The sequence below is a fragment of the Musca domestica genome, unplaced genomic scaffold, assembly GCF_030504385.1.
Source record: "Musca domestica strain aabys unplaced genomic scaffold, Musca_domestica.polishedcontigs.V.1.1 7, whole genome shotgun sequence".
Classification (NCBI taxonomy): domain Eukaryota; kingdom Metazoa; phylum Arthropoda; class Insecta; order Diptera; family Muscidae; genus Musca; species Musca domestica.
This window is the reverse complement of record NW_026712383.1, coordinates 16,897,651-16,909,650: the sequence shown is the minus strand read 5'-3', so window position 1 is coordinate 16,909,650 and position 12,000 is coordinate 16,897,651. Positions and strand designations below refer to the sequence as shown.

At 33.3% G+C, this 12,000-nt stretch overlaps 1 protein-coding gene across 1 annotated transcript; it reads right to left on the bottom strand.

Annotated features, from left to right (window-relative positions):
* Positions 1-8,678: 8,678 nt before the first annotated feature.
* On the bottom strand, positions 8,679-10,265 carry LOC131806275 (uncharacterized). The gene is made up of 2 exons (XM_059130247.1): positions 9,113-10,265; positions 8,679-9,043 (listed from the first exon to the last, which is right to left on the bottom strand). The coding sequence occupies exons 1-2, from the start codon at positions 10,222-10,224 to the stop codon at positions 8,890-8,892; spliced, it is 1,266 nt and encodes a 421-aa protein (XP_058986230.1). The 5' UTR covers positions 10,225-10,265; the 3' UTR covers positions 8,679-8,889.
* Positions 10,266-12,000: the final 1,735 nt, after the last annotated feature.

The following is a 12,000-nucleotide window of genomic DNA, read 5'->3' as shown; positions in this document are numbered from 1 at the left end:
TAGTTTTTTGGAGTTTTATTTTCATCAACATAAATTCCATACCCCTTTTTATATGGTTTGAGATAGAGACCTTTACCCATAGCTATAGCTTCTATTGTTTTGTTATGTCTGGTTTGTTCATCCAACTCTTGTTTGGCTTTTTTTGCATTTAAAACGGCATTGGTAATTGCTGAACTACCCGATGCTAAGGCTCCCAATGCTCCTAATCCAGTTAGAATGGGAATGAGAGGAAGAAATCCACCTCTTTTGGGCACGCTTATTACTCGCGGTATAGCGACCTTTGATTTTTTTCCTCGAAACGTCTTTTGTATTTCATGTCTGGCTATTTTTATGGCTTCATCAATATCAGTTGGTTTTTTGCTTTTAAGGGAACTTGTAGCTTTTTTTAAAGCGTTTTTAAAAAGTTGTTGACCCAATATTTGTTTGGGGTTTTTATTACCCATGCCTAGCTTTGTCTTAGCCTTCATTATGTTAGTTACAAGATATGCGCTAATTTTTTCTCCAATGTTACTATTTTTCGATTTTACTCGCTCCCAAGCCCGTTCAGTTAGTTCACGATCAGCAATGTGACGTTGTTCAATATCTTTATTTTGTGAATAGGCAATATCGTGTGCTTTACACGCTGCATCTAATGGATTAATACCTTGATCTCCTCTTTGAATACGTTTTTCTAGCTTTGTTCCAGGTCCACAAAATTGATATCCTGGTAAATGAAGTTCAACGGGTAAAGAGTTAATCAACTTATTTACCAGTCCTCCTCCTTGAACGTGTTTCTTTCTAATAAATCGCTTCGTGTTGTAAACAATCATTTTATACTTTTTAGCGGGACGCTGAACGAAAGAAATATCGATATTTGATTATATTATAAATATGAATGTTTTCTTAAAACTACTCATTAGTTTAAATCATGAGATTACTGGAACAACAAGCTAAAATAATTGTTCAAAATGTGGATTTTATGCAAAGAAAGACCCCTCGACATAGTACTTTGCTGCCTGATTCTATACGAGCCTTAATAGTAGGACCATCAAATTGTGGAAAGACTAATGTGATGCTTAGTTTGATAGAAAGCCCCAATGGATTAAAATTTGAAAATGTTTACATTTATTCAAAATCGCTGTATCAGACAAAATATGAGTACCTAAAGAAACTGATATCCACTATAAAGGGGATGAGATTGTACACATTTAATAACAATGACGATGTTATACAAACGGACGAAATAAAGCCAAACTCAATCATGATTTTTGATGATGTTGCATGCGATAAACAAAACAACATTAAAAATTACTTCAGTATGGGGCGACATAAGAATGTTGATTCGTTTTATTTGTGTCAAACATACACACGTATACCAAAACATTTATTGCGTGATAATGCGAATTTTATAATCGTGTTTAAACAAGATGATCTGAATTTAAGACATATATTTAATGATCACGTCGGATGTGACATTAGTTTTGAAGATTTAAAAAAAATTTGTCATGAATGCTGGAAGGAAAAGTATGGATTTCTAACGATTTCCAAGGATGACGAAATTCACTCTGGAAGATACAGAAAAGGCTTTCATATATTTATTCAACCTTAATATTATTTAATGTATTTGCAAATGTTAATTTATATTAGTGCACCTACAGCCATGGAGGAGGAAATGCTGAAACGGCTTGTTAAGTCCAGAAATGTCTTGAAAAAGAAATTTCAAAGCATTAAAATGGGTGAAGAAGCTAAAACTACAGAATTGAAAAATACTTTCAAACCAATAACGGAGCCAATAAACAAACTACTAAAGCTTTCAACTGAAAATACTTCCAAAATGATTATGCCTAAGAAAGAGAAAATGGAAATGTACAGAGATTCTATTATTACAAGTACACCCCTTAAGAATTATAAACCAGATGTTAAGTTAGATTCCAATGCATTGGAGGGGTTAAAGCATAAAGTAGATTACACACAAAATTTCGATTCCTTTAATACATCACAAGACGACGACAAATTTTATTCCAACAATGAGGAACCTATGAATCTATCATTCTTGAAGAAAATTAAAAAACTAGATGTAGTCTATGGTCCACACAAAGATAACAATGGAGAATGGAGATTTGGGGACCAACCACTCAAAATAAGCAATGAAAAGATTATGATTGGAAATAAAAATTGGGCATTAACACCCGGTTTGTTTGAACTGTTGTTTTATCAAGACCCCAAGAACTATGATCATACAGAACTCGATATTTACAAAACAATATTATTAGACACAAATGCGCATAAAATAAACTATGAATCTAATGGACGAACAAAGTCCAACAGGGGACAAAAATATAAGAAAATAATAAAAAATATAATAGAGGATACTCACAGCGGCAAAGGCTTACTGACAATAAATCCCGGTAAACCCAACTATATATACTGGGACGATCCCAACGAATTGATAGAACGATTAAAGCTGTTGTTGGCATCACAACAAGCCGGAAACAATAACCATACTAATGAAATTGTTTCTATTATCGAGGAACTGCGAGAAGGAAATATAATATATTAAATAATACTCTCAAGGAGCATACAACATATGACTGTTGACAAGTTTGGACATCATTACAATCAAAAAAATCAATCAATAGCAGTGAGAGAAAATGTTTCGAGATTATTGGGAGTCAATATTGATGAAGATAACAACCTTAACGTGCAAAATAAATAGATTAGGAATGTTGCATCTCCAGCAGAAGGAGCGGATGCGGTCAACCAAGCATACGTACATACGCAAATCAAGCACATTCAAGAAATTTTAAAGAAAAATTTCATTCAAGAGTGCACCTTCCTAAGAGAAGAAATATCACAACTCAAACGTTCACAAAACGAAATATTTAAAGCCTTATCGCAAGCTCCATTCAACTCACCATCTTTAATATATCATACCGAATAAAACAATGGAAAAGCGGGGTTTGGTAAATGAACTTCATCATCAAGCACGAAAAAACTTTCCAAGACGAAGGGTTATTACAAAGGGTATTGATGATCTCTGGCAAGCAGATTTAGTTGAAATGGGCAGTTACTCAAAAGCAAACAAGGGGTTCCGATTTTTGTTAACTGTCATCGATACATTTTCGAAATTCGCATGGTGTGAAGCCCTTAAAACAAAAACGGCAACGGATGTTACTATGGCTTTTGAAAAAAACTTACAAAGAGGAAGAATTCCAAAAAATTTGCAAACCGATGATGGAAAAGAATTTTTCAACACAGATTTTAAAAAACTAATGCAGAAATATTCCATAAACCACTACTCCACATATAGTGTATTGAAGGCCTCAATTGTTGAGCGTTTTAATAGAACTTTGAAGTCGCTAATGTGGAAGGAGTTCAGTTATAATGGGAATTATCTATGGATTGATGTTTATAGAGAATTGGTTAAACAATACAATAAAACACCTCATCGAACAATAAAAATGGCCCCTATTCAAGTAAATTCATCGAATGAGAAGGCATTGTTGCAATCTGCTTATAACCACTTAAAATTTTTAGGAGACAAAACTTTCGTGTGGGTGATCATGTACGCATTAGCAAATATAAACATCAATTTGAAAAGGGATACACGCCAAATTGGACTACGGAAATATTCAAGATAAGAACAATAAGAATAACAAACCCCGCTACTTATTTATTAGAAGACTATGAAGGAAATCCCATCCAAGGATGTTTCTACAAAGAAGAACTTTTACCCACAAAATATCCCAACACGTATTTAGTTGAGAAAATTTTAAAAACAAAAGGTAATAAAGTCTTGGTTAAGTGGCTGGGATTCTCAGACAAACATAATTCATGGATAGATAAGAATCATATCATATAATCTTAATATGTAGATATACATATATACAAGCACATATTTAAATAAATAAAAACCCATATATACGTATGCATATTTTGTGTTTCAATTATTACGACAAAGAATTTTGCAATGTCAAGAACGTTTACTGTGTCCGGTAAATCTCCAATACTACATTCAACATATTTACCCCCAATTGAATTGGGAAATAGTAGTTATGAGTGTTGCCTAATAGATTTCCAATCATACAATTCAATACCCAATGTGGATAATGATAACAATCTCTTTCACATTGGAGACAATATTATAAAAATACCTATAGGATCCTATGAATTGCAAGATATTGCGAATTACTTGGAAACGGAATATAAAACTATCCACGAGAATAGAACCATTGAAATTAAGGCGAATAATAATACGCTAAAAGTAGAAATCATGTCTTCTCATGATCCTATTTACTTTGATAAAGAAAAATCTATAGGCAAGCTTTTTGGTTTTACCGAAAAAATCTTAGAATCTGGGAAAAAACATACTTCAAACCTTCAAGTCGACATTTTAAAGGTTAATGCCATACAAATACACTGCAATATTGTAACTGGATCATTCATGAATGGGTCGCCAACGCATATTCTACATGAATTTGCTCTTAATGTTCCTCCGGGATATAAATTGGTAGAGAGACCAATGAATCTCATTTATTTACCAGTGAACGTCAAAGAAATCGGTCGTCTGGAGATAAAGATAGTAGATCAAGAAGGTCGCTTTATAAATTTTAGAGAAGAAGAAATCACGCTACGTATTCATATAAGACCAATGCAATCATGATTATCTACAATAAATACAATCATAAACAAATACCAAGACACATTCAACACAAAGTTGTCAAACCGACAAGACCTACAATTTCAAAGGAAAATAAAGAGTTTTTAAAACTTATTAAGCTTAAAGTCAAACCAAATGTCTGAAATACTTAACATTAATGAGCGTCCATTCTCGGATGAGAATATTGTAAAGAGAGACTACCACAGCTATGTTCCATATATTCAATCATTTAAAAATAATGATGAAATTCGGATAAGTATACAAAATCAGGATCTTTACATACTTCCATCGGAGAGTTATCTATTCATTGAAGGAAATTTGAAAAATAGCAAGGGAGAAGTATCGCAAAATGCAAGACTGAGAAATAATTGTGTGGGATACATGTTTGATGAAATTCGCTATGAACTAAATGGAGTTGAAATTGATCGTACTCGTTATCTAGGAATAACTACAGAAATTAAAAATTGGATTTCTCTAAGCGAATCCGAAAGTAAGGTTATGAGCAAAGCGGGATGGAAAGCTGATAATGATTTATCAGTAGGATACTTTAATTTTTGTGTACCCTTAAACCGTCTACTAGGGTTCGCAGAGGACTTTGATAAAGTAATTTGCAACAGCAAGCATGACTTGATTCTTTTGCGTAGTGCCAACGATAAAAATGTGTGTTATTCAACCATGGATACGGAGGAAATTAAACTCACCATAACAAATGTTGTATGGAAAGTACAACACATTCAATTATCAGACTATAGAAAAATCAGCTTCTTGAAAACTATCAAGGATGGAAAAGCGTTGCCTTTAGCATTCCGAAGCTGGGACTGCTACTTTAATCCAACTTTTGCTGGTGGAAGACAACACAGTTGGAGTGTTAAATTGTCTGTCAATCATGAAAGACCACGATATGTTGCTTTGATATTTGAAAAAGACAACAAGCTGGAACATTGCGAACTTAAAAACATCAAAGTGCACTTGAACTCTGAAACATATCCTTACGATGATTTGAATGTAAAGTTCGAAGAAAATGGCTATGCAGTACTATATGACATGTATACAAAGTTTCAACAATCATATTACATGAGGGAGCCACAACCACTTCTTACATATGCAAGTTTTAAAGACAAGCCCATCGTCGTTATTGACATTAGCAATCAAAACGAAGCTGTTAAGAATGGACCAATCGATTTAAAAATCCAATTTGAAACCAATAAACCAATTCCACAAAACACTTCTGCGTACTGTTTAATTATACATGATCGTCTGGTCGAGTACGTTCCATTAACAGGAATTGTACGAAAAGTAGTATAATTTATTTTATACTCACCTTTGCAAGAATATTTCAATAAAACGCAATTTACATAAATTTATAAACAAAAATATTTTGTTTTATTTTATAATAAGAATAGTTAAAGACTAGTTAAAATATAATACACTTATATTTACTTAAAAATTAAACATTTTGTGTTGCGAGAAAATATTAATATGATGACATTTGTAGTGAGTAAAGACAATTAAATTAATATTATTACTATGCTCTTTTATCTTTATATTGAAACTTAAATCATAATTAAATTTATATTTTAATCCAAGTCCATTGAGACAGATTCATTTGAGTTATTTACATTTGTTTCATGAAGGTTATTTAATCTATAGTGGCCCCAAGCATAGGTGTGAATACCATCCTCTAGAATAAATCGTTTATCATCTTGATGGCTTAGCGATATTTTAGTAATTTTGTCTGTATATATTGTATGCTGCCTTGACCTAAACGAAAACATGGTACCGTAAAAAACCTTTTTGTTATAAAGACATTCTCGATATTTATCTATAGTATACTTTTTTAGGACCGACTTTTTAACTCCCTTAGATTTTTTTACTTCTTCGCTATCAACTACATTGATGGCATACATTTTAGGACGAAGGCCTACAAAATTCAACCATTGTTTTTCCGTCATTCTCATCTTTCATCATGCCACGTTTTTTCTTATTAATTAGAGGAAGTTCATATTTATTTTCTTTTGAAAACCCTGAGGTGTCAAATCTAGCCAATATTTCATCTAAAGATAATTCGGAATACAAATTCCGTCCGTAAAATGTTAATATGAACGAATCTGTATCCATATAATTTAGAATAAAATCCTCACCAAATTTCACTTTTAGAAAATCATACAGAAAATCATACATCACCCACTTTGATAAATCTAATATGCAGAACCCTAAGTACAATGGTCTATCATATTTTACTCTGACATTCCTAATTTGAATAGCAACCATATTTTCGGAGAATATCGAAAGGCTGTGAAAATTTGGCTTCGAGATTAATTTACTAGCAACATTCCTTCTTCTTTGGTTTGCCTCATCTACCCACATTGTCACAATTTTCACAGTTTTTCTTTTGTCGATATTCTCCATTGTCTTACCGAATGAAGAGTTATTCAATAATTTAAAAAAATCTTTTTCAAAGGCATTTTCAGCCTTTTCCCTATGTTCATTATTCTTCAGTATGTAAGGAGCTAACCAAGCGCTTTGTGTGAAAGCCAAAACTCTATGGACTTTCTTAAGAATTAGTCCATGTTTCAGAGATTGCTTAAGTAATTTGTAGTGTATGGTGTATGATGTTTTGTCAGTAAAATCTGCAATCAGTTTTTCAGTTTTTGAGCCCTCAACACACTTTTTCTCCGCCAAAAAAGGTAAATCGTTATGTTTGTCGTGAAGGTGCGGTGGATATTCAATATCAACCTCTAAAATAAAACCAGTAGGAGCGTTGTCAGGAATAGATAATATTACAGCTGGATCATTGAATTTCTCCATTTCATAACCCTCCACCCATCTAAAATCTTTTTCAGGGAGACACTCAGTCATAACTGTACCATATAAATTATTTACATCCAAATAATAGATATTTACCTCTGGTTTGGCACTATTATAATTGGGAGCATCTTCATTATTTGCTACCGAGTGTCTGTTTGAGCACTGGGTAAGCCCTCCCCGAATACCATTTTTGCAGAAATTGTACATGTCTATATCTCTGAGTAGCTCAAGTTCGACTTTAGTACATAGTAGCATTGCATCCCAAGATAGAGATGGTGCTGTGAGATATTGACAAGGGTCCAGTTCGTGAATTCGCATACATAAGCTCCTGAAATTTTCAAATACGTCTGCTAAAAGCAAGACATCAGCTTTTAAGTACAAATCCATGTAGTCTTGCATAGTTTGACATCGAAAATGTGACCAAACATTTGTTGCATGCCTATAATCGTCTGACGTGCATTCAGTATCGGTCAACTTATTATAAAATTGGTCTATAGGGGGAAGTTGTTTCTCCTTCAATTTTTCAAATGATGAAATATATTCGTAGGGAAATACTCCTTTCCTAGTCATAAGTTCGAATGCTTCATCATCAGGAAAATGAGATCTGACAGCAACAAAAGAATCTCGAGATAAATTCCTTGCTAATTTATCCAAACTAGTAGGCATAAATCGAAAACTATCTAAGAAACGATGCTCTAATCTATTCATTTTCTTTTTCTTCTCTTTTTTGCCCTCACTTTCCTCTTCTTGCTGGAATTCCTCATCATCTTCCTCACTCGAATCTTCTTCTTCTCCTACAACAACTGTACTTTTTAAAGAACTAGAGTCGGTTGACTCGTTATCCATATTAATGAAATAAGACATTGAAATATATTTTTCTTTGTTTTGAGGTATGACTCTTATTTCACCTCCAAATTCAACTAACTCTTTAAAGAAGAGGTGACAGTCGTACGAAGAAAAATTGTGGAAATATATTGGAATAAATTTAGGTAGATGATATTGCAGATTGCAATGGTTATGTACCGCACCTCGATATTGCCCCGTTAAGTGACAATGATCTTTCACCCTATCGTTACCTAAAATGTCGCCACATATACGACAATTGATATCCCTAAGAAAGGCTGTCTCTTCTTCGGGGGTTAGAGTATTCATAGGTTTCGTTTTGGTTAGGTAACTATCATACAAAAATTTACAATCCTGAATTAGTTCTTTCAGAATAACATTTGCTGCGTCGGGACCACTATATATAAATAACTTATTTAAATTTTCATTAAAACTACATTTAATAAAATAACTAAAAGCACATGGAATATGCTTCTTTACCTTTTCCGTTTTTTTACTCGCCCCATTGTTCTCATCTTCCTGCACGTCTTCCAGTACACTTTCGGAGTCAGCATAAATAACGAAAGGCACCTTATCCTTTTTCTTGTGATTGACGAACTTTAGTACGGCTTCTTTTTGTTCGGCAGGGCACAGACTACTTTTCCACACTGCTTTTTGTGAGTCATACATTTATTTTCATCGTGGAAACATTGCAGGCATCCAAAACAAAAGTAACCTTTCTCCTTATGACTTGTGAATTGAGACCGCATAAGACTGAAAAAAAAGAACAAATACATGATTATTATGATATGGTTTTGATTGATAAGTTTTGTTTATAATTACCAAGACATATCCATAACCAAAATGTAATGGAAATTTTCTTCGTTGTGCAGCAATATTAAATTAATGTGATTGCTTTTCGTCTCCTTTGTTAAGTAATATGGACCAACGACCGACTTGTTTTCATAACCGAAAACATTTACGCTAATCTCTGGGTTGTTCATTTCAAATTTTTTTATATATTTAAGACCCAATGGGAAATTTAATTGTTCGAAATTTAGCGATATTCCAGACTGCAGAATAATGACATCTTGGTGTATGTCTACGTTATATGAAGAGGTTATACTCGGATCTCCATATGCAGTTTCCCCCAATGCAACAACCATACACCACTTAAAACAAAAGTCATCATAGTTTTTGATGTTAAGGCACGCACCCTTCTTGTTGCTTAATGATTTCGGAGTTGGAATATAATGTGAGCCACGTGTTAAGTTGGCTCTCAACACATTTATGTCAAGTTTTAAAAGTTTCTCCAGGGCCCAATTAGAGCCTCTTTCTTGGAACTCTTCTGATTTAGCTATAATTTCCACACAGTGGTTGAAAACGACCTCTTCCAAATCATCTCCCAGGGTTAATAGCGTTGTTTTTGAAATATGATTAAATATATTTTCAATAGTTAACTCTTTGGAAGTTGAAGGTCCATCTTTTTCATTGTTTGGTTTCACATACAGTCCTTGGAGTTCCATATTAAATTTTATGAGCGTTTTACCGTTTAACTCATTTTTCAAGGTTTTAATTATTAATTCTTTTGAAGCATTAAGAAAATCGATCGGGTACAAAATGTCTTTATTGTTTTGTATCTCATAGCTGAGTATATTTTTGTTAAATGCACTTTTAACAATTTTTATGTCAGAATCCAGATTTTTTCTCACGGTGGATCGATGTTCTTCGCTACGAACGTGTGATCGTATATTATTCACAATTTTATCACAATCACCACAAAACTTTTCCACCTTCACAGCTGATTTATTTTCATGCTGCTGCTTTAGTTTTTCTTGTTGTTGATCACGATTTTGTTTCATTACATGCTCATCTCCATGATGGTTCTCTAAGTGCAATTCTAAATCGTTTACACTTTCACATAAAACATCACAAAACATACAATGCTTTTTCATATGTTTCACAAATTCACTTTTTTCCTTGTAATAAAGGCTGCATGACCAATAAATTTTTTGAGACATTATAAAAACTTTTTTAAAAATATTAAGAAACGATGCTTATTAATCTGTGACTTGTTGAGTACTGAAATTTCTTCCAATCCAATCAATACATTATTGACTACATTTTGTAAACAAATAGAAATTCTGTGATTGAAGCAGAATTTGTCATGAAACTCTGCAACAACGCTTCCCCCCAAATTCTCATATCCATTTCACAGAAATCCAATTGTTAGTTAATGTAAACAATGGTGTTTCCTTCTTCAAATCCCTTCAATCTTCAATACCGAATTGATGCAGGGTTTGTCATGAAACTCTTTCAGTTTCAATTCTCTCAAATTGCTACATAATGTAAACAAATTCTTCATCGACAAAACTATCAAAAAGCGATCGATATAATGTATCAAAATGCCTGTCCACACAAGAAGAATTTGCTTTGATTGGCTACAGCAGCATTTTTTTAGTGTGTATATGCTACAACATTAATTGGTGGTTAGATGTCGCCTATATCGTTTCGAGGGAAATGACTGGAGAGCCATCTGGACAAAATAATAGAACACACATCTTCTTGTTGACTATGATACTAACCAAATTTGTCTCTGCTATATTCACTTCTCATATGGTGGATCTCTCTAGCCCCATTCGATATGATCATATTTCAATAGTTTTGGAGTGTGTCTATGCTACAACATAATTTATGGATAGTATGGATGGAACTCACCGTTAGATGTCGCCTATATCGTTTCGATGGGAATAACTGAACATTTTTGAGTCGCTAAAATTATAGACAAATTAAAACAAGTACAACGAAAAGTTAGTTTTGTCTTTTTATCTCATCATGTTTTGCATAGCCAACATGCTGATTTTCGTGTTCAACCCACTCGACTTCGTTATCTTTTTTCAAGAATTTCACTTGATTATTCCGGAATTTTTCGATGTCATTTCTTTGTCTATATTTTCATTTATACTTTCATCTATGCTGAAATTAAAACCCCTGAAATATCAATAATTGCAGCATATTTGTCAATTGAAACTCTTCTATAATATATCACATTTATTGAAGTCGATTTCTTGAAATATATGTTTTCAAATAAATTAATAAGCACATTTGACTGCAGTAATCAGCATGTTGACTATATAAAAGCATTCTGAGAGCCATCTAGATAAAATGATTTTCTTCGATACTTACCTCTTTCAGATGTGTTTCTGCTATATTCACTTCTCATATGGTGAATCTCTTTAGCCCCACTCGATATGATCATAATACATTTTTTTTTTTTGGAGGGTGTCTCTGCTAGTGGTGAATATTAAAACTTGAAATTTCACCATCCCATACACAGTTTTGGATTGTGTCTGCGCTAAGCTTAGCGCCATCTAGTAGTTCATATTAAAACTAGCAACACCAACGCCAACAGCCCCAATAAAATTTGACGTGGTACAATTCAAAAGACAACATCCCCAATATAATTTGCCGTGGTACAATTCAAACGACAACATCCCCAATATAATTCACCGTGGTACATTTCAAAAGACAACATCCCCAATATATTTCACCGTGGTACATTTCAAAAGACAACATCCCCAATATATTTCACCGTGCTGAATTTCCCCCAATCAACATCCCCAATAGAATTTGCCGTGGTACAATTCCCAAGACAACATCCCCATTAAAATTCACCGTGGTGAATTTACCCAAATCAACATCCCCAATAGAATTTGCCGTGATAAATCGTG